This window comes from Macrobrachium rosenbergii, chromosome 28 (genome assembly GCF_040412425.1).
Source record: "Macrobrachium rosenbergii isolate ZJJX-2024 chromosome 28, ASM4041242v1, whole genome shotgun sequence".
NCBI lineage: Eukaryota > Metazoa > Arthropoda > Malacostraca > Decapoda > Palaemonidae > Macrobrachium > Macrobrachium rosenbergii.
Window position 1 is genome coordinate 32,930,995 of NC_089768.1, and position 24,530 is coordinate 32,955,524.

Below are 24,530 nucleotides of genomic sequence, written 5' to 3' on the forward strand. Positions count from 1 at the left end.
GTAAAGTTATAACGTTTATCGATTTCTACCGCCAGGTCTCGACAGTTCCATTTCCAGCCTTTAGACATTTTTCCTTGTGATAACATTTAAATACCGTTTCCATTGCTTTTATTTTCTCCTAGAATTCTTTTGAGGCTTCTGGAATATATTTTCACCACGGCATATTGTACCCGTGCACGAATTATTTATTCTTAGTACTAACGACGCATGATATGGATATTTTGGAAACATATGGTAAGAAACCACCGAGGCACAGGAACTCTAAACGTCTTTTTCCATTGTATCCTGAAGCTCATCATTGTCAGCCCCTTTCAAAGTATCGGCGAAGCCACTTTCTTTTCCTTCAACAGAAAGACTACGTTCACGCTGTTGTGATTCATCGTCTTTATCATGGGAGGGAGTTTGTTAATCAATCAATAATTAACTGTTTCAGGTATTATTTTCTTTGCAAGTGTTTTTTTTTTCGTTATATTATGATCCTATAAAAGATATGTCTTTTTAAAAGGTGAGATCTAACTCTGTGCTTAACTGGAACTGTCGACAGACGCTAGCTGATAACAAGCTCCCATCCGTCGTAGACAAAGAAATGTGCAAGTCCATTTGGGTTTAGTCTATTGAATTTGTCGTCTATCATTTCTGGCAATATAGGCAAATTTTGAGGATACGATCAATCTCGTTTGAAGTGGGTAAAGACCTTTATTTTCTATCTTCGCTGATTTTACTATTTGCACGATACATTTAAGAATTTCGACGTGATATGCAAGGTTCAACCCATACGCATTCTTGGATATCATAGTTGTTGTCACATAGTACCCAAGAATGACAACGTCAGACCAGAACTTGTACTCTCCCAGTCTTTATCTTGCAGTAATCTTTTGTTTCTGAAATACTTTTGTGATTTCGCAGATGTTTGTGAAATCAGTTACGCAGCTAGGTCAGCATTCCTGTATTGTAGGCCGTGGATGTTTATATGATTTTCTGACAGTTTATATGATGTTTTTAGATAGCTTTTACTTCTCTAAATGAGATGTTGACAAAATTGCCAACACTTAGTTGGAAACACTGGCGGATGCTTATTTTCTCATCCTACATACTAAGTTGCGATTGCAACCACTTGCATTCATACTGTGGTGCAACTTCTGTTAACTCTGTCATAACAAGTTGGTTCTTGCCGTGGTAGAAATACGAAAAACATTAGGGCAACGTGAATAGTATCTACCAAGGTACGTACTTTCCATAAGGTAGAAATATTGCATTCTCAATACAAAACAAGCTTAGCCTAGGTATTTTTCCTTTCCCCTTCTCTCGAAACTTCTAATTAATACGTATTGTACCTATGCGTCTTCTTACATGTACGCATTTACTTATGCACACACGATCATAGACATCATCAACTTGGAGAGGTTAATCTCATTTCGTGATCAAATGAAAACCAATTTTATTATTATTATTATTATTATTATTATTATTATTATTATTATTATTATTATTATTATTATTATTATTAAGGGTTTCCATCGTTACACATGATCAGAGAAATTATTTTTTTATTATTTTACTTGTGTGCATAACATCAGCAAAGGCACAATTAGCTATTAGATGCCGCAGAATTTGAAAATGCTGAAGGCTCGAGGCAAATTCCTAAAGCATTCCGCAACCTAACATTTGTAGGATTCAGGTAATTTACTATGGCCACTGTATCAGTAAATCAACAAAACTGTAAGCAATGTGTGTCAGTTATTTTAACAAAACATCTAGATGCGACTTTGAATACTCTGCCAACGACAATAATATTTAACTATAAATAGACCTAAGTGGAACAGGGAGGGATTGCTTGACGTCGCAATCCGGTCCAAGGTTTTCCTTCATGATACAGGACACATTTTAGGTGGCTGTATGGTTGACTTTATATTCTCTAGAATATCGAGGAGGCCTTGTTGATTAGCATCTGAAGTGCTACCTGGACGGGTATTCTGAGCAACTGTTTATATTCGCTCCTTAGACAACATTCAACTCACTTAAGAAAAGATGAATCATTTGTTTGCGTCTAATTTTACGATATGTGCGCACGTCTTGTTGATGCATAGAGTGAAGGCTTTTAATTTAGTTTAATCACTTGAGAACGTAGGCAGAAATTGTTTTGTATTGTTCTCTCGTACATTTTAGCATTCGTGAAATTCACTACTGTAGTTCTTGAGAAACATGTCCTGAATGTTTCAGTGAGTTTTTTTTTATTTTATTACTGTGGGTTTGAAACATCTTAGCAGAGATACACTGTACTTCGCTGATCGGGGAAATTAAATTGAGACTAGTAGTATTTGTCGGTCACGACATAAAGTCTATACAGTTTTCGAGATAAACCTGAATTGACATGAAATGGCTGAAGTGTCAGGTCTGGTAAATTAAAGATTTATTTAATAAACACAGAGATAAAGTCGGTTAACAAACACAAAAATATTCTTAAATATAAGCTGAGAAGTAAACCAGAAAATTTTACACGAACGATCAGTAAAATCAGGTTTCGTCGTTGCTTTAATGACAGTGAGAAGAAGCAGCCCATGCTTTCAAATGTAACACTCCTGTCTCCACCCGTAATACGATCCTGCAGAGTTGGGCGTAATAGAGTGTACTCTGTTTCACGCCCTTGTCAAGGAACAGACTGTGCAGTTATCAAACGCAAAGCTAAAGAGAGAGAGAGAGAGAGAGAGAGAGAAATTTTGAATGAGGACTTCTGCGCCAAGGAGGATGTAGCTCGTTGAGTACTGTGCAGCTTGTTGGTGATATGCAACTGTTCATTTCATGACAGTAGATATTGTATTCATTTCGGTTGCAAATCTAGTTTTATATTCAGTTTTTTCTCTCCTTTGGTTGCAATTTTAACGTATTGTACCAAGTTTTTCTGTCAGTAAACAGATTGGTTTCTTCAAAATCCGAGTGTTAAGTCTCATTTAATATCCATTAGCTCTTATTTGACTAACAGATCGATTATATCTAATCGTAAGGTATCTCGTGTTTGAAAGCCATACCCTTTCCTTGTGGTGTCAAATTCCGCAGTTCGTTCTATTCGAGGTCAGTCATTGCCATTATTTTATTGAGATTTATCGCCTACTATCATCGTGACCAAATTCACTATTGAAAATTTTAAATAAGAGAAAAAGAAGAGTTCACAATATTGATGTCAGATATGTTAAAACGTTTTCTTTGTTCTGTGCTAATTCTTTACACTGCAAAGCTTTGGTGTTCTTATTTTTCACATCATCAGTTTCGTTCTAGAGGAAGGTTGTTGTCTGCGAATACTACACGCTTTAAATAATAATTATAATAATGATAATAATTTTGCTTACGAATTTGCGCAAGTTGGAAAAACAGCTCACGAAGGGGATTTAAGCAACGAGTAAGGAAAATCCCACATTATTACAGACAGACAGATTTATTTTTAGTGGTCATTTACACTGCATCGATAAATAACAGAGTGCATGTCAAATGGATACAGAAAACATGAATCAAATTGTGCTTCTTTGTGCTAGGCCTAAGAAAATACGCTCACACTCGCCAGGTTTGCCAAGTGCGACAAGACTGGATTCGTTTGGAGAAACTGTGTGAAATAATATAGAGAAGATGGAAAAGACCTGTAGGTATGTCAGTGGGTGTGAAAGATTGGTCAAATATAAATAAAATGAACGTTAAACATAAAGTAAACAAAGATCATGTTTTTACGTTAGTAACACTGAATTACTCACTCGTTAAACTTGCAAGTATAAAATATACATACATACACAATGTAAGGAGTTGAGATCTTGGCGTCTTATAATTGAAGTTGAAATCGATAGTACGGAGACCATAATTATAAGATGAAAATATGATCATGAACTGAACTGTAAAATGAGGAATGATATCATGCGGAGTTCGTGCTTGATGTTGTAAAGATCTCAAGATAACTATAAAAATGGCCAGTGCGCCCTCACTTAGTAAGGGATGTGACGAATTTCCTGATGACGATTCATTATCTACTGTACCACAGAGAGAGAAAGCGAGAGAGAGAGAGAGAGCATTTTCAGTTAACACGTTAACCGCCATACAGCAATTCACCAATTTTCTCCTGCCGCCATGACTTCAGAGCTGTATCCTCCTAGCATATTGTTGGCAGTGATTTAAGATGCACACTACTTAATTGTTTAGTAGAGCAGAAGGGTAAGGGAGTGTAAAAACCATGAGACACATGTGGTTCATAAGGCAACGTGTATACATTTTCGTTTCCCTATCGCCAAGTGAGCCACCGGTGGATCAAACATGAATTGGCCACTGGTGGTTCATTTGGCGATGCTTGCTATACGTTGCTCATTCGTCATATACTTTGTACACCGGTAGTACACACTATAACAATCAATTCTAATTGTTAACTATTTTACAAAGCTACACACACACACACACACACACACACACACACATATATATATATATATATATATATATATATATATATATATATATATATATATATATGTGTGTGTGTGTGTGTGTGTGTGTGTGTGTGTAGAGAGAGAGAGAGAGAGAGAGAGAGAGAGAGAGAGAGAGAGAGAGAGGATACAAGCAACTAAACATTTGGTGAATTACATAATAACTTTACAAATAAATAAAAACTAAGTGAAACCTAATATTTATGCTATTTTATTTGCTTTGTACTGTAGTTATAATCACTATTTTACATAGTCACTGTTTCTTACTAAATAGAATTTCATATGTTTATACACTGCATGATACACACACACACACACACACACACACACACATATATATATATATATATATATATATATATATATATATATATATATATATATATATATATATATATAATATTTCTTATTTTAGGAACAGAATGGAGGCCAATCGCTTTTATGGGCATGCAGAATCACAATCAGATTATGACGATGATTACAGCTTTTATACGAATTCAAATTCCTCCCTTAGTGACTCTGATTATAACTTCGAAAACAAAGAAACTAGCAGCTACGGTGAATCAGATGATGATGATACAGAGGACGATAACATTTTGCCACCAATGACTTTTGTATCAGATGTCCAACAACAATCATCTGAATCAATTGGAAACACTGTATGGCAAGATACTGTTGTTCTCCCTAGTAACTTTGCATGTACAGCTAGAGAAGAGAAACATTACACTTTGCCATCCACCTCAGATGGAGAAATTCTTCCAATTGATGTTTATAAGCTATTTGTTACTGATGAGATTACTGATTTGATAGCAGTTGAAACTGGTAGATTATATGATACTACTGTAGCATTGAAACCTGTTGCTAGGCATTCTAAGATGAAAGCTTGGAAATCAGTAACCAAAAACGGCAGTGACAAGTTCTTTGGTATTTTTATTCTAATGGGTTTGAACAAGCAACCAACCAGTTACTGAAGTAAGAGCAAAATGTATGGAGTTGATTTTATAAAGAAAACAATGGCTAGAAATAAATTTGAGTTGATCTTACGTTTTCTACACTTTGTTGAAAACAGTCTCTCCGATGGAACCGATAGGCTCTTCAAACTGAAGGTATAAAGATTGGAAAGGAATTTTCACCCATTGGTGGAAAAGATCACTTTATGTTTTGATTGATTAGGAGGGAAATGTAGAGAAGTGAGGAAAAGATGCAGAAGATGTAATGAGTTAATTAGTAAAAATGAAGGAAGCCAAGTTGCAGCACGCAAAGCAAGGAGAGTAAAGACTGTGTGCGGTCAATGGGAAAGCAAACCGAATTTATGCCCCTCATGCTTTGAAAGACTCCATTCAGAAGAGTTATAATGTTACTAGGATATATGTAAAATGTGGTATATAGCTAGATATACTTATGGTTTTCAGATATGGAGCTTTTTGCTTACTTTTTTGCATGATCACATTATCATAAATAAGACCTAATTTTTTTCCTTTATAGTTGAAAAGAATTTCTTTTGTTTTTTTACTTTCATAAAATTTAATCATTAAACTTTGATTTGAATGCATTCTATGGTATTTCTAACCCTTTTGTAAACCTATAAAACATAGAAGTATACAAAATAAAAAAAACAAAAAATGTACCACCGGTGGTACATATGGCCTTTAAGTCTTTTTCACAACGTACCACCGGTGGTACACATGGCGCTTAACGTGTTAAGAATGCTATGTCAGTTCTCGGGCGTTATCTTTATGAGTGATTTTTATACTTGGGCGGTGGTAATGTTTAGCCTAAACATCATTTTTCACTATTGAAAACAGAGCAGTGAATTTTCAAAGAAATACATAAACCCTTCTCCATATTGTTGAGCTTTAAGTATTTTATTTATAAGCGATATCTCCGTGCGGAGCTCTTTTGTAGAATTACCGTCTTCTGCAAGTAAAGAACCAGTCTCAACGGATGTTGCGTAAAATCTTATGACCAAACACCGTGGAGAATAATAAAGGACAACAGGTTCAAACCAGTTTTAGTTTATAAATAAATGCAGTATCATTGGGATAGAGAAAAGCCTTGTGTGCGCGACCATGAACTCCGTCGTCATGCTCTTTTATCTACGAATAACCAGAGGCCCTACGAATAACGCAAGCAGCAAAGAACGCTCCTTGACTCCTTTGTCAAGGAATTAGTCTTTCGTAAGGGGTAATCTGCGTCATTTTATTTAACGATCAAGGATGCTGAGACCTCTGCATTACGTACCACGTATCTGTACAGGCGGCCACCACATGATCATGAATCACCATGAAAAGCAGCTTTTGTCTTTCAGCAATGGCCTCGTTTTCATTATGATAACGATGACGCAAACAGCGGGCTTCCAGTTCCCTTGAAAAGATTACATTTGTTGTAAATTGCAGCTCTGCGACTTTCTCTGGAATTCAAAATAAACAAAAGCAAAACTTTCGATTCAGCTGTTGGTATACGTTGTCACAAGCCGGATTTGGAAGGAAGCCAAATAATCTCCACATTGTCCTCTCCCTTATGTACCCTAGTACCACGAACCCATCTCTTAGAAATAGTATCAAGCAAACTGCTGAAATGAAAAAACACCACTGTGATATGACTGAAGTGTTGTCGATTTTTGTCTTCCTGACATGAATTGGGTGTGAGATTTGCTAGTACTAAAACTTATACAATTTTATCAGCAGTTAGTTATGCTAGGATGATATCGTATCGAAAGATTAACATGTATATAATTGGGCAGAGCCTGGGTATAATTCCTTAAGAATGTAGTAAAAATGAAGACAAATTCTTGTATTTTTACATCAGATTAATGCTAAGACAGTCTTTATGATAAAAATGCGCAATGCATGAGGACATTTATTTGTGATGGCTTTCATTATATATATATATATATATATATATATATATATATATATATATATATATATATATATATATGTGTGTGTGTGTGTGTGTGTGTGTGTGTGTGTGTGTGTGTGCATCCACGTGATCTTCAGATGATGCAATATGTACTCGTGAATTCGAGCCAGCATAAATTGAATCAGTATAGCTTTTCAGCAATTTACAAAATACTGGAGGTTAACGCACGACGAAAAAAAAAGATGTTATGAATTCCCTTTTTGTCATTGGGCTCTGCGTCGGTAGAAGATAATTACAAGTATTTTTTTCTTATCAGGAGCTCACTCTCAGGGTTCATTGTTTGCTATACGAACCCTTACAATATCATATCATCTCCACTTGAATCCGTCCGTCTTCATCTTAAGTCATCTTTATGCAATTTACCAATCTCGGTTCGTTAGGAGTAGTCCTAATTCTGATAAACTAGAAACATTCCGTAACAGGATTTTTATTATTATATTTTACTTACATTCTCACGAAAATATGAAAAGTTTACTGGGAGTTAAAGTTTCAAATTAGTTTGCGCTAGTCAGTTATCATGAGCAATTTACTCCGCCCTTCTCGTTTCCTCGTCCTAGGCAAATTAATGTCGTGTTCCTTCCTACCCCAAGGGAATATTTCGTTCCTTCCTCTTCCTTACTGTAATGCGGTTACCACGATACAACAACTTTTGTTTCCTTGTTGTTTTGCTGTTGTTATTCATTGCGATTCGTAGCGTAGGCTCAAAAGACTATTCAGTAGAATGTAGGCTACTTATTGTACCTTTACTCTTGATAATGGAGGGTCAACCTCCTCAATCATCGCTCTCACGGTTGACTGTTTCCAGTCAGTGGAATCAGATATTTTGTCGCAAGTGAATTGATTCAAAAGTTTTTATATCTTTTATTTTATTTTTTTTAAGTCTAAAGCACAAGGACACGCCAAAAACCTTGGGCGTGATCAACAACTGTATCGGTTGTGAACAGAGAGTTTCAAGATTTTCATGTATATTGTTATTGTTTTCTGACATCTTCAAGGACGAGCAACACGAAGTAACCTAAAAAGTTATTAAAGGTGTGTTTTACTATAAAGTAACAGCATTTACAAAAACAGAACACTCGATACTAAAATGTTGACTTGAAGCTGATGACAATTTGTTCAAGAGAAGAGAGGGCATGGTTGTTGTTCAAGGACAATCGTGTGAGCCTGATGAGTCCATCAGGAAATGCAAGCCTGTCCTTGGCCATACTTCGTTTATCCTTATTTTTTGCATGAAAAGACAAGGAAATCCAAGTTTTATACTTGACTGCTCAAGTGCCTAAAACGAGCTTATTGTGAAGGCACCGGAATAAATCGGTTCGACATCAAACTGAAAATTGTAGATATTTTCTCCCTTCATATTTTTAAGATATTTTCAGGATTTAGACTATATTCATAACCCATGATAAAAAATGTATAATATTTGCTAGAAGGACCATCACATTAAATTCTATGTGAAATTTTCACAGTCATCTTGATTTGTAACTTTTTAACATGTCCATAAATTCTTGGAGATTTAACGTTTTATTCCTAATAATCCATAACAAAACAGTTACTTCCAAGCAACAGGTCTTCGGCAAAATTTCGTTCTTTTTTTACAATTACTTTAGAATGATTAAATTCAGCTTCTTGCATAACAGCTACAGAGGGGTTACTTGTCATGCTGCCAAAGAAAGTTTCGTGACCTCTACTTAGAGAGGCCATGAAACATTCTTTCAGGACATCTCTGAGAAACTTTTAAAATTTCAGTAGAATGCAACTACAACAAATTATAATTAAAGCATACCGGCAGTTTCATTCGATTGTAGACTGAACATACGACAAATAAAGATGGGTATAATTAAAACTCCAGCTCAATAGAATAAAATCACTATCAGTCGAAGCTGTACAGTACAAAGCTTTCAATTCATCCAATACAGCCGTTTATCCATCATCAGGAATGAAATCCCTGATGCGCAAAAGGCCTCCAAGACGAAGAAAAAGAAGGCCGACTACCCTGAGCCTTCCTGAGAGAACGGCGGTAAGAGAGAGGGAGAGAGAAGTGGGGGATTGGCTCATCGACTGAAACTCCTCACTCCTCACCAACAAAAGGGGGTAGGAAAGTGGGAGGGATGAGGGGGTGGGGCTCCTCCTCAGCCTCAGAGACTAGAGCCAAGGCACAGAGCAGTACAAGACCAACTTTGCCCGGAGACAGCTGTAGCGCACTCAGTGTAGTGTCGCAGCTTACGGGTTTGTTCTTATAATTCAGTTTTTTGTGCAGACTTATCGTTACCTTATCTTCACAACAGCCACTTGAGAAGATTCTGAAAACGTTATCGTCTAAGGTTCAAAAGACTGTCATTCAGACCGTAATCGACCGCTGTCACCCACTTCATAACAACACCGTTGTGACCACCCTCCGGTTTCATCCATCAGTACCATGTTTGCCAGGACAGTGAGTATCGGCTGTTGCAATCCTTTTATTATTTATTATATGAAGTGATAGCTCATTATTACACGTCAACGTATATGTGAATGCCCGACGTACATTTTTATAATATAATGTTGTAGAATTTCTAAGCTAAATAGGATCTGGAGCTTTTGATTTTGCGTGCTTGTTAGGTTATCTACAAGGCTTTTAATTTTTTTTCTGACAGTTACTTATCAGACAAGCAAGCAGATATGATTGAACCTGGTGACCTTTGCGAGTATTTGGGACATTGGCTATGGCCTGTGACAGAAAAAAAAAAACTTGAAAGGCCAGAACAGTCCAGGTGCTTCTCCGTCGTCAGTCTAGCCTATTACAGAACAGTAAACTTATAATTATAATTATGGAAATTAATACAATCTTGCTTAATATTAGTCCTTGAATGACGACTATACACGGACAAACCTAAAGCAAGGTACTGTAATATAGGATAAACGAAAAAGAATTATGTTATGGTGAAATATAAAACAGTGCTGGTCTAAAATATATAGATGTCAAGTGAAAATATATTTCCATTATGGTAATGTTATGTAATCAAGGTGGACAGTAGCCTATGCTGTCGAAAGGAATTAGTCACTTTGGGATTTATTTTTATAACCCCCCCCCAAAAAAAAAAACACAAGTGTATGGTGGTCCCATTGTGAGAGAGACATTGTGGTGCTAGGGAGTGTTGCACTGACGCTATAATTAATGCATTAGCGGGGCAAGCAATGTAGGTAACAGAATGAGGAAGCGATCACCCCGTCAGTGGTGGCATTTGTAACTGTAATTAACCCGTTTCCATAATGATAGGGGACTCATCCATAGGAAGAACAGCACAAATACAGAGCGACATTTCAGTTTTAAGTGCTGAATTGTTGATAAACACCTGTTGCAGAATTTCAACATCATCAAGTACATAACCCAAACAGAAGGCTGGGAGTCTTTCCTGTTGAGGTAAATTGGCTTTATGCCAGTGTGGGCTCTGGCTTGTATGCAGTGCATTGAACCAGCTTACACACTGCCATTTACCTTTTATCTTGAAGCACTTCTTTGAAGTTGAGGATTTCCTTTCTCCCAGTCTCCCTCTCAGCACTAACGAAACTACTTTAGAAACTTCACCATCCTATTGTCCTCCATTTTTTCCACATGACCATACCATTTCAAAACATTGTTCACTCCTTTTACCAATACTGTATCAATCATTTTTCCATTTGAGATACCCACATTTTTTACCCAATCATTTTTTCTAATGATCCAAATATGTCAACAGCTTCTACTTTTTTCTCTTTACATCCACACTTCCATGAGGGAAAGTTGACTTAACAATCCCTTCACATACTCCCACCCTAGTTTTCTTGGTCTCTTACTTATGTAGCCTATCCATTTGAGAATTAAAATTTTAATATCTTATACTGTACCAATAAACTACTTAACCTACACTATTTTAACCAATCTGGTGCTTTAAATGCCAGAAACAAGCAAAGGCATCATTAGTCTGGGAACTGGCTAATATTGGATTCCTCCATTATCTTGTAATTACTTACCTGGCTGTGCAGTAGAAGTCTTTTGAAGATGAAATTGTCCTATTTTTTCCCAAGGTTTGTTTATACAGTAGTGTCATCATGCAGTCTGAAGTTAAGGAAACATGACATTATACATGCAAGCATCTGCTTGTAGACAAATTAGTACCTTGTAATAAGGGACAAATAGCCTATGAATAATGAATTAATGAATTCATTGAGTAGCAAGTTTTTAGCAACAGTATTATTGACTATGAAATTTAGTATGAATTATTTCAGCAGTTTTTTTTTTTTTTTTTTTTTTGCAAATATGTTCTTCCAGATACAGGAAGGATGATTAGGCTTCCACCTTCATTAGAATAATGTGGAAATAAGAGGGGTGTTTAATAAGTAATACAACATAATTTTTTTCTTGGCCAATTTTCTTTAAGAAAAATTTAGTCTTGTGTGTGGCATCCTTAAACATTCCCGCGCTATGTCGTATATTTTCAATTTCCGACAGATGACAGCACTACTTTGTACTCAACTATTAAAATGGTATCTGTGACTGAGGTACGTTCTAAACAGGCAGTAATAAAATTCCACTTGGCGGGAAAGAGACAGCCACAAATATTCACAGACGCTTACAGAATGTCTACATAGACCTGGCAGTGGATAAAAACACCGAGTCACTGGGCAAAGTATTTATTGGCATCAGAAGGACAAGGAAATGTGATTTCTCACACCCAGGCCTGCCTCACACAAGTCTGCACACCCACGAGGTGATCGGAAAACTTCAGTGTACTGTTCTTCCTCATCCAGCCAATGGTCAAGATCTCGCTCCTGACTTCCATCTCTTTGAATCTCTCAAGGATAGACCCTGCAGGAAGCACTACAGCAGTGATAGGAAGTTGGCTGAGAGACAGACCAGTAAAGTGGTACCATGAAGGACACAGGCTCTGATATTTAGGTGGCAAAAGGCCATAGACTTGAATTAAGATTATATTGAAAAACAGAGTTTTGTAGCCAAAGAATTGGGGAACAATATGGTGTATTTAAACTCAGAATAAAAAAAACCTGATTTGAGGAAAAAAATGTTGCATTACATATTGAATACCCCTCGCATTGGCAAATCCCTGAGGAATTTCACTGTAGCATGTAGCTTAGTTATGTAAATATTTTGAGAAGTCAAAAGGATAAAGACCTTTAATATAATGATGTGGTCATTCCAGAATTACAGACAAATCAGGGTTAGAATTAGTCTGCCCATTTACTCGTTTTGTACATTGGATGGTCTGCTGATTCAGGCTACCAAAGTAAAAGAGCCGAGTACTGATAATTGTATTAATGTAGTAAAGAAAATGATCTTTGACCTTGGTGTTTATCTGAAAGTGGCCCCTGGTCTTATCATTCTGTTACCTAGATAATGGCTGATGACAATCACTAAAATTATCTCCATGAAATTTCAGAAGATTCTCTCGCCAGTCTTACAATGCTTCGGTTCATATTACGTGCAGCTATACGCTTAGGAGGAAAGGTGAAGTTTTAGTATTTGAATTGTAATGGAATAATTTTCTGAATTTTATTGTAATGGAACAAGTCCTTGTACCTCTAATTCTTAGTATTAGCACTGCATCAAGCAATTGTTTACGCGAATCCGGCGTACGGTATTTGCCTAATTAGCTACAGTGCATTCAGTTAATGTGAGACTTTTTAACAGTATTTTTGCACATACTACACAAAGCTTGTGTTTTCATACACTGTTCTTCCAAACTGTATGTTGTAACTGTACTACAGTAATGATTTCAGTGTATCCAAAAGCCTGGATGGGCCCTCAGGGATGCTGTAAAATACCCATGTAACCCACACTGTATAAACAGTCGCTTCTTAAAAAATACCAAGTGGTACCTCCCCCCAACAAGAAAGCATCCGAAAACCAGCAGAACTTACTCATACATATTATCATGGAGGATTTTGTCTTTTCACCTTAGCATCTATATAATAATGTGAAATTTTTTGCAGTGAAGGTGTTAAGATGTTACCTGTTTAAATTATTCAGAGAAATACAGTAATGTAGAAACGTTCAGGCCTGATATGGTTTTACAATAGAAAAGCGTGAGAACGACAGTGCCTAGAAGTTGCTAGAAAGTCTTGTGAATTTATTCATGAATTCATTAAATGAAGCATATTTGTACAGTAAGTAATCATTAGAGACTTAATGTAAGAAACCCTATGAGGCGATTTTGTCTTGAGATTAGGCCCAGATTTACATAGAGTAAAATGCATTAAATTTATGGTGTATACCTGAAGGGGAAGTAGTTCAAGTTTATATTAATTAATTTTTTTTTTTTGCAGATGCGTGTGTTACACATTAACATCTGTGTCTTTTTGGTGGCGTTTTCTGTCATCCATGCCCAGCAGAGCAGTGGGTCTATTCGGCCCTTCATGTCAGGAGGAATTGGTAAGTAATAATCACTTTTTCTTATGTTAATAGCAGCCAAGGATGTTGATGCTGTAATTATTTGAAGACTTCGTTAACAACTATTATATAAAGCAATAACAACTACCAGCACATTGCAAGGCAGTCCATATGCAGTTGATATAATTTTGTTACAGTACAGCATTTGCTACTTTAGATGGAAGTGAAACATTGCTGTGCTGTTATATTACTGTTGTGATAAGTGTAGGCCTGGTCTTCCAGGCGCTCGTGCCCCAGCTGAGATCACTCCTGTAAGTGCCAAGTCTGGGAAGTTTCTGGATCATGCAGAGAAAGGAAAGGACGCCAACAGTAAAATGTTCATGGACTTGATGAAGGAACATTTTGATTTGTCAATGGATTACCTCTTGACAGTAAGTGCAACATTGATTTTTTTTATTTTTTTTTTTTTTGTATTTGCTAATTCCAAAGGAGTTGTTATGCTGTGTTACTAACCATCAGAGGTTTGCTAAAGAGTTAGCGTATCTTAAGCATTGAAATAAACTGTGCAATACTCAGGAGTTGCTTCCATTGATTTGTTGCTCAAGCACCAACAAAAGTACTTATAACATAAAATTTGTTTCAAATATACCATAACTTTTACCTACTAATAATGTAGGCTATCTCTGAGAAAAGTTTTTACTCTGGTCTGGTTAAACTGGCATAAAACCAGTCACCTTTGCAATGCAGGTATCACTATCCATGTTCAGTTGAAGTTTAAATTGGGTATGGTTATTTTTGGTAAATACCCACAGAATACTTTTAGGATATTTGCTTTATAAGTTTTAACCCTTTTTGAAGGTATGATTGAGATTTTGCCATGATAATTGGTAAGTAAAAGCTACAAAGTATTTATTAGATATAGAATTAGGGTTGGAGAATGTATAGTGCAGGGAATATTGAGGTTGTGGAGAATAAATAGTAGTTATGTTCATCCATTTTTATGTAGTTTTCACTATTTTTGTTTATTTTAAACATTTGGGTTTTGCTTAATTTAATAATTTATGTAGATTAACTTGTTGCTGCTAAAAACAAGTTTAATTCTAAAATAGTTATGATTGTGGTATAAGTTTAGGTAATAATTTTGTCAATAATAAACAGTATAAATTCATGCACTCAAGTCAATACGCAATTTTTTTTGCAGAGCAAACAGTTCGCCAGCCAGTATGTTCAGCGCCCAGGCCTTGCAAAGTACATGAGTGAAGCTAGTAGCCGTCAGTGGGAAGAAGGAATGGACATCCTCAAAAAGTTCTTACAACGTGGAGGAAGCATCAGTGACGTTAACTTCAAGCCTGCCTTCAAAATTGAAGGAAAAGTTAGTGATCATATTCCTTGATATGTTATTGTATTGTTCAGTGTGTTGCATAAAGGAGTTTAAACACTGAAAGGAAAGTGATAACGTTGTGAAAATTTAATTACCAATTCTTTCATAGGTTTTGAGTGAGGTTTAAATATTTTTTTCCCATGCAAATGCAAGCCCTTATATTTTACATCAGTACAAGCTCTATTTTATAAAACCATAATTGTCGGTTATATACGTACATTAACCCAGGTGGAAATTTAAAAACAGGTCATCTGCCCCATGAGATGGAACCCCATCACTCACCATCAGATATTTTGAGTGACCTGTGCTTGCTTTTTCTAGAGATAATAGTGGAGTAGATAAATATTAGCTTTCATCAAGTTATGTATCCGTATGATATTGTGTTAATCATTTTATCCATTTTGGAAATAACAGTAAAGTATTTAATTTTTGGAAGGAGAGTACTCCAATGGTAGTTTCAGACAAGTAAAATTAGCATTGGGAATTATGGTAAATATTTTTTCATCAGTAATAATATTCTTGTACTATATGTGTAAAATATCAAGTAATGTTTGCTTTTTTATATTAACTTTATAATAAATTAGTGATTGTTATTTTTAATGAAATTTCCTTTTTATTTTTTTTTTTATTTTAGCCTGAGCTGAGTGGGACAGACACTGAAGGCTACATCCAGACAATGAAATCAATGCTGGAAGACTCTAAAGAACTGGCCATGGATATGAATCAATTGCACCACCTAGCTGGAAAGATCACGGATAGAGGTGGCGATGCTGAGGTAAGTGCTCTTCAGTGAAAAGTGGATGACACTTCATTTACTTAGAAATTTGATAAGGGAATTTAGTTAGGCTCCATCATTTTCACTTTAAATAGTTATGATACTTTAGTTGTTTGTAACTTGTAAGGCAATAGCACAACAGCGAATATCAAGTCTGAAATTCTGTGTAGTAGGTAAAAACTGTCACTACCAGTGAGTGACATTATTCACCTGGTGGTCCAGGTAGCACGCCAAGACCAAAATTACTTGATGGTAATGATGATACACAGTGATGATAATCTATATAGTGAAGTGTTGTATTGTAAATATTTTTTCTGGAGCTAGAGTATTTTCATAACCAAAAAGCTCAGATAAGTACTGTACACTTGATGCCTGAAGAGAAAAAAACTTGGTGTGAATTACTTTGCTTGCGTGAAAAGCCTAAAAGTAATATCTCTCAAAAGAGAGTGGATTGATACCTCTAGCAGCCTAAGTAGTCTGTATATTGTCTGTTTAAAGTTTAAGATGAAGCACTACCTTCTTGACCACTAACCTTGTTGATAGCATAATCTTTCTATTGGAGGACAGTTTGCTGTTAATTTTGGAAATTTGGAAAAAATGCAGTAAATTCTAACAGCAGAACTTCAGTACAGTACACAACAAAGATGTAAATAATTAATACGATACATTTCAGCTTAATAAAAAAAAAAAAAAGTCATTGTCCCCATGTTATATATACGTTATACAACACACATTAATAAAAATGACTTTGTTCCAACGGAAATACAAACCATTGCCTTTTATGTAGTTATTCATCAGCCCCAGCTGGAAGCGGTTGTAAGCAGGCTCTTTCTTTGCCTCAGGTTGAGTTTAGATGCTTTGCTGCTCTCTGACTGTCTATAGAGTTGAAAACATTAAGCAGTTGCATTGTTTTTGGTATTACAGATTCACAATCCCTTATCCGAAACTTTGGGCAAGCTGTGTTTTGGTTTTAGGAATTTTGGATTTCAAAACTGAAGCGTGCAACCATGCCTTTTTGGTAAATCACACTAGCATAATGTGCGAATTTCATTTTGATAGATTAATCTAGGCTAGGCTTGCTGTGCCCGTCCTAGTTTTGGTAGATTCCACTGATAATATTACATTTAATTTTGTTTTTAACTAAGCATATAAGAGGCGTAGAAGCTAAAGTTTAGTAGGCTAAATGCAAATAATCATACATTCAAGTAGGCTAACCAGACTTCTTGTGTGTCTAATAATTCATTACTATTTCTTATAATTGACAACCACTTAATATTTGCTGCAAAACTGGTATAAACAATAGCAAGCACTGAATCAAGAAACAGCTGTTTGCTGATTTTATTCAATGTAATTATCATTTGTTTATTAAGAGTTGCATTAAAGTTATTGTGTTAGGACTTACTCATTCTCAATGGTGACTTCCATAAGTAAAAATAAAATACATTTTTGTTCATCCTTCATGCAGTGGAGTCTTAAAGATTACCACTACATTTAAGCTGTAGGTTATAGCTATGACTGAATAAGACGAATAACATGCAGGCTGCAAGACATTTTGGAATACCTGTAGGCTAAAATGACATCCGAAAATTATAGTCACACACTTACTTTTAAATTAATTGCTTTTGTAAGTAAGGTAATTTGCATTTTTTAAACCCACCTCTGTTAATTTACAAAAAAAATATATCTCTAAATTGTTTCACCTAGCAACTAATAGCAACGAGGATGTCAGTAATATATATGACATCATAATACATGAATTATACTATACAGTATTATAATTGGATAGAGTAAGCAAAACAAGTTATAAAACCATTATCATTATGAATATAGCTGCAATGTTTGACAAATGCAAATGGATACTAGCACTACAAAAAAATTTAATTTTTATATAAGTAACTTACCAAGTAATTACATAGCTATAGTTTCTAACTAGTATGATGCTTAAATTCAAAATGTGAGTAATGCTTCGATTGTTTAGTGCAGATACGGATCCCTGTGTAGACATGTGGTGGTGATGGCGGTTTTCAGACGTATCTTGGCCTTTGAAGAGGCATGTCTTCCAGTTGTGGAGCGCCAGTAATTGGTGCCAAATGCTCTTCCAATCTAAGCTCCCAGCAGTGTCCGAGCACCCGGTGTCCAAGCGTCCACCTGTATCCCAGTGGCCGCTGAGCTTCCAGTGGTTACCAAGTGCCCAGTGGCCGAGCACCCAGCATCCGATTGTCCATTTGGTGCCAGCTGTCAGGCATCTTGCACCAACCTGCTAGGGCCTGGCGCCAGTTCCTCTTTGGCTCAGCGCCTGACTTTTTAAGAACATGCCGTTGTTCTGCCTTGTGCACCAGTTCCAATGACACAGGGATCAAGTCTACCCACAGACAAGGACATCTGTGTTTGAGTTTTATATAAGTAACTTACCAAGTATACTTAGCTAAGAATTTCTAACTTGACGGCAGCTTCAGTTTTGAAAATCACGGTAGCAATAATCTTTTATTCATGTTGGTGACAAACCCTGCCCACTTTTGGGGTAAGGGAGAGAGGAATAACTCTGCCAAGAGCTCCACTTTTGTTTCTGCCGGCTTAACAGCAACACAGTGTTAAGAGAATAGCTTGATTTTGGTCTTCAGCTTGAGATTCTTAACCTTTTGGTAATGTATTTTCGGCTGCGGTAGCCTTCGGCTTTTGTGTTTGAATTAGTTGACATTGTTTTTTCCTGATTTTTCACTTGTTCTCCTAGGAGATTTATTTTGACTTGATTAGCTAGTACTTATGTCAGACTAGCGCATCGAGCATTAGGTATTGCAGCAGAGGCTGCAATACTCACTTGGCTAAAGCATGTTATGACTCACACACTTTATATATGGCATGTAGAGGACAGTTTGTTCAAGTGATTTGACATGTGATTAATGCTGTAAACGGGATGAGAAAAAATGGAAAACTTTAGCTTCTCACCTATCTAAGTTAGAAAGGGAACGTAAAAGGAAAGCGACTCCTAGAGCTAAAGTTAAGTTAGCAACTCAAGACATGACTCAGGAATATAGTGAGTGATGTTAATATTCCTATTATCTCTTCTCCTGCTAAAGTAAGCTCTCCTATTTCCAGCCCTCTTCCTGTACCACCGATCTCTGCTCATGGGGAGCTTGAAGGGTACACGGTACCTACAGTAGAGTGCCCACCAGTTTTTCCTGCATAGGGTGGTGGTTTTTTATACACTATATTGTTTTTGTTTGGATAAGTGGAAAGTTCTAGGAAAAAGCAAACATGTACAGTAGTTCCTTGAAAGATTTTGTGTTTACCATGTTTTGCTGAAATATTTTAATTTAGATGGCAAACCAAAGTCCATTAGCTTTTTTAAAAATTTATCTGGGGTAATCAATTACATTTTAAGCACACTTTGACAAGCTGACAGGATCAGCCTAAAATTATATAATCTTCTTAATTTACTTGCTTATTTTAGGGTTTTCTTATTCTATTGCCATATTAAAAGATATGCCTTGCATATATTAAGGTAATTCTATCCAATATAAATATTTTTCAGCAATTGATACTCTTTAAATTTTTAAGAGCTCCTTTGTTATGTGTTGGTTCTTCCTTTGCAGATTGCTCATTACTTTGATGATAAGCTTGAGAAGGAAGCAGAAATTACCAGAGAGCTGGCTGGTCACATCAATACCCTTCAGAAGATGAGCACCTTGGGTGTTGCCATGCATATTTTTGACTCTGATCTGTAAATTTGGTCCACCACCTTTGTCATAAGCAAAAGAGGAGGAGTGACTCATGTGGTTAAGTACATGTTTATTTACATAGCATACACAATTAAGAAATTTGTTCCTCAGTAATTAACATCATGCTATAAATTTGGCTAATTTTTTGTATTTAAAGAATGGAGATTATGTACAGTACAAAGTAACTGAAAGAACTTGAAGAATTTCATTTTTGACAAATAGTATATTGTATTATATTGTAAGGAAGAAGAACATTTTTTTCTCTATGTGGATTACTCCTTTGTTCATAAGAGCTGTGGCCATCAAAGAATTTATGGTGGAATATATGAATAGTTTTCATTATTGTTTAGGCAGTATTAAACAAAGTATAAGAATGTAGGGTTTTGATTAGTTTTAGCATCACTAAACTTCAAGAGAGTTGTTGGATATTAAAAATCACTTGTATGTAACAGGTTTTTTAATATATTTTTTCAGCACTTACATTTTTTTTACATTTATTTGCCATAAAATTAACCTAACAAGGTTACTACAATGACTTGATACATATTTGGCAAAGTAGACTAGTATAACTGTATTGTCATGAAGACAAAATGCTCGTATTATAAATAATATCTACTTTAACTTGTGCTTACCTGATTAGACAGTAAGTGTTGTAGATCTTATTTCTTTTCAGAATATCCAGTGCTTTACTCAAATAAAGATTATAACATTCTGAGAGCATTAACTTGACATAAAGCTTGCATCTACAATTACAACAAAAATTCACTAGAAGTGCCAGGTACCAATTTTTTCCGAAGGCACTGAAGTGTAATTTTCAGAAAAGACTGAAACTGACAAAGATTTCCATGGCTTGAAATTAGAGAAAGAATGAATATAAAGTTTATAGGATATCCTATAAACTCCAATAAAATCTCTCGAGTCCTAGGAGAGACCATGTAAAGTCCTTCGTAGCTAACAAGGGAGAGTAACAAGGCATGACCTATTAAGTTTTTTGGTTACAGCAGAAGAGTACAGGTACCAGTGCAATGTTAAAAACTGTGAAGTAAGATGAAAATACTGTACTCTTAAATTTATATTTATAATTTCCTGTATTCGTTTTTACTTGGATACTGAAATTTGCATATGTTTAACTAGGTTTAAAGCACCATTTTTCAAATACTTACAGATCTTGCATTCACATCCAATACTTACAGATCTTGCAGTCACATCCAGTGTTAACTGCATATTTTATTTTCTGAATACAAGAAATCAGAAGCCCTAGAGTGCAGAAAGGAAAGCACTTTTTCTGAATTGTTCCCCTCTACAACCATAAAATAACAAAACAAAAAAAATACACTGAATACATACTAAGAGTCAGTTGTCTTTGTGGAAAAAATAAGTTCACAGATAACATATATAATCCTTACTGTGTAAAATTTAAATAACCATAGATAAATCTTGATGCAGTTAGATGTTTCTGAGGCAGCAACTTTATGCAATTTGAAAAAAAATTTTTCCTTGAAATCAGTAGATGAAATGCAAAGGGAACCCTGCAGGCCAGCTCTAATGCAGATGGTTTGTAATGCATATGAACTTCATAAGAAAACTTTATTCATACAGTAACTCCTCAACTTACCAGGTACTTTGAGGGTTCAGCTTTCTGGAAACAAAAACCTACAGTATACCTGCACGTGGAACATGCAAGATATCAACTACCATCATAAAGCTCTATAAGTAAAGAGGTCTGATAAGTTGATGGGTTACTGTACCAGATATTCAACATGATGCTGAAAAGTTAAAGACTTAAAAAGAAAAGTTAGGGCACTACCTGTCAGTTTCTTTGGCCTTCTACATATGTCTGTTGAATTTTTAAAATTTCCTTTGTATTGTGATACATTGGGAAGAATATAATCCTTTTATTTGACACTTGAGCAAAGCAGGAGCAATATTCATCAAATAAAGAGTAAGCTCCCTTTCTCCCTTGAAGTCAAAGTCTGATGCAGGTGAACTTTTTAAAGAACATACAAAAGAAATGATGACACCATTACTGAAGTACCAACCTTTGGTTAGTGGCTGTGGAGATATGCAAATTGTAATATGATGAAATCTAAAATACTGAGTAAAAGTTCTTTAAGAATATAATTTCTGTAACAAATTTTTGAAGTACTTTTAGAACTGATAAACCCTGAAAGGTGCAACAAGATGCTGCTACATCTTTAAATTGTATGACCAATCACATAAAACCTTGCATATATTTCAAAAGCATGTTCACAATATAGTTCTATAATTCTACACTATATCATTAAATAACTTATATACAATTCTCTTGTACTTATGTGTAAAAAGTCTTGGTTCTTGTTTTGTTAAAAGTACTTTACACTGAATATATGGGTACTTATATCCATTTCTAGATAAGCAACTCCAAATACAATACTGTAATGACTGCTATATTCCTAGCACCTTTAGTTGCCAGCAACCTTCATGGTAAGTCACTCATCATGGTCACAGACAACAGAGTACTGCACTATAATGCACTACACTTCAGTGGTAATTGATTATGTCCCTTTCTTGTTCATGTCTTAAACTGCCTTTCACTGATACAAGTGAAAGCTTCCCATGACACCTTGATTTATCATTTTCACTAATCATGGTACCATGATTTACCCTATTTCTTGTAATGGGCAGAAAGTATCACTATAACTGAGGAGTGCACAAAGCAAAACAATATTCTGTGAATGCCATCCTTGTGATGAAAGACCCAACTTATTTTATAAATACTAATAACTTAAAGAGCTTGCAGTTCTTTCAAGATTCCTTTTTCTTGAGGTATTCACGTGGAACAACTCCAGACCGACCTTTAACTGTTGCCTTCCACCAGCCAGAGTGACCTGCCATTTCATGCACCAGGATGGGGTCCCCTCTATTGAAGCTCAATGCTTGGTCGATTGTTGCTACGAAGGCGAACTTGGCTATGTACCATTCTGAAACAAGAATTTACTTTCAAGTGTTTAAAGGAGACTAGCAAGACTTTTAAGTACACATGCTGTACAAGTAATTCAGCCCAAGTTACATTTCAGAACAGTACTGTGATTAGAAGATAAGAAAATAAACTGTATGCACAACTATTCTGCTGGCCAGAATTACAAATCAGGAAAAGCAAGTCAAACTATGCTAGCAGCAACATACTGACAGTGGAAATAAATTTCACAGAGCAAAACAGAAAGTTCTTTATTAGAAGGCAAGGAAAAAAAAAAAACTTGGAATATAGAAGTCACCATTTCCAATTTTGAATGTTGGATATAAGGTCTAAGTTATACTTCTTGAAAATATCTTAACCTGTACTGAAGTTTAGAGCATTTGAGAGAACAACTACAAGAGCATAATATCCCTGTCTGAAGTGTGAAGTGATGAAAATCAAATGTTTAAACTTGAAGGAATAATAAAATATATTTTCAGTTCAGGTATACAAAATTATTAAAAGTGTGTAATTCTTATGCAATTACAGCAATTCATACCATTAATTACATTTCAAAAAATATAGATTTAAAAACCATTGTCAATTATGAATTGGACTTTCAACACTGGAAGAAACAGTGCTTGGAGAAAATTAGGCACTGGTGCTCGCCATTACTAGAGTTGTTTCAGAGGTACATAATCTGACAAAGCAATTTATGTCATGTGTGAGAAATGCTTATAATGTGGGGTTTATTTGCTCCTTCCTTGCTTTACCATTCACTTCAAGCTTTGCTTTAAGGTGGAGGCTTTGAGCCATCAAAGGAGAGGAGGGAGAAGTTATATGAAAATGGTAAAGATCTCTTTCTTACATAAGATTTTTCATAAATGCTTTTCATATAAAAAATACAAACCACTGTCATTTTGCAGCAAATTGTATACAAGGGGTGGAGACTGAAGAAGCAGCGCAATGGACAAGCTGAAACCACTAAGGAAGAAGTACAGTGCACCTAAGCATGTCACATTACCAAGCAGCCTGAGGATGTAATTGGGCCTAGGTTTTGGGGTGTGATTTAATTATCATCTTGAATTTGGTGGTATTCTCAAATTTGGTTAGGCCAACCTTAATGGGGTATTTCACCTGAGGTTAGCAAGTGGAATCACACTGACGACCACAGTACTTTGCAGGTTTGCCACTAAAAGTGTTGAAGACAAGCAAGATAACAGTACGTCATCTGCTTGGTGGAGAATGACCTATTCCTCTATTCCTTGCACAACCACCACGAACTGGTCAAAAAGTAAATGTATAAAGGTACCTGTCAGGTAGTCGTTTCAATTCAGACGTGAAATCAACAACTACTAAAGTTTGGCTCTATACTGTGGACATTTTACACCCTATTTTGGAATAGAAGTACTTTGAAAGAATGGTATTAGCACCAATTATTCTCACCAAGGATGTTGTTGTCTGAAAAAAGATAGCATTAGATTCTAGGGTTAAAAGTTTGCTGTAAAGTAGGGTACAGTTTAACATTATCATTATTATTCAAAATGTGCAAGCATTCATAAGGAACAAATCTAATTATTTTATTCAATAAAGTATACGCAAACTTTCAAATGGAGCAGACCTAAAATGACCAACCTCTTGCAAAGGAACTTCCACGAAGTTGAGAATGTATGTGTAAATGACAGAAAACATCAAGAAGTGAATTACAAATACAGGTATAATTACAAACAAATATTTATGTACAAAATCAGAAAAAAGTCAAAACATCTAAGTAAGCTGTCCTGACTTCAAAACTTGACTGGCACAGGTTATTTTGTCAACATGGTAACTGAGGAGTTATTCTGATTGGTTAAAGCAATATTACAGCCTCACTCAAACTTTTGAGTATAACATCTAGTTACAGTATGAGCAATGGAAGACCACTGGTATTAAGATGCATGAAAATGTGGTAAATCAACAAAATGAGATAAAGTTGTC

General features: G+C 35.6%; 2 protein-coding genes across 11 annotated transcripts in view; one reads left to right on the top strand and one right to left on the bottom strand.

The window, feature by feature from the left end:
- The first annotated feature begins 1,102 nt into the window (after positions 1-1,102).
- Positions 1,103-20,330, top strand: LOC136853860 (ferritin light chain-like). 4 transcript variants are annotated; one of them, XM_067129783.1, is made up of 7 exons: positions 1,103-1,223; positions 9,314-9,810; positions 13,680-13,785; positions 14,026-14,174; positions 14,945-15,115; positions 15,759-15,899; positions 19,493-20,330. In XM_067129783.1, the coding sequence occupies exons 2-7, from the start codon at positions 9,796-9,798 to the stop codon at positions 19,622-19,624; spliced, it is 714 nt and encodes a 237-aa protein (XP_066985884.1). In that variant the 5' UTR covers positions 1,103-1,223; positions 9,314-9,795; the 3' UTR covers positions 19,625-20,330. The 4 variants fall into 4 exon arrangements, with proteins under 4 accessions (XP_066985884.1, XP_066985885.1, XP_066985882.1 ...); XM_067129784.1 differs by lacking the exon at positions 1,103-1,223 and having other exon boundaries at positions 14,041-14,174; XM_067129781.1 differs by lacking the exons at positions 1,103-1,223; positions 9,314-9,810 and adding an exon at positions 12,753-12,861.
- LOC136853857 (uncharacterized) overlaps positions 20,061-24,530 on the bottom strand; it is an 82,068-nt gene continuing 77,598 nt past the window's right edge. For all 7 annotated transcript variants that reach the window (XM_067129770.1, XM_067129775.1, XM_067129768.1 and 4 more), the window contains one exon: positions 20,061-22,578. In XM_067129770.1, the coding sequence (XP_066985871.1) occupies positions 22,403-22,578 (176 nt within the window). In that variant the 3' untranslated portion in view covers positions 20,061-22,402. The remainder of the gene's footprint in view (positions 22,579-24,530) is intronic.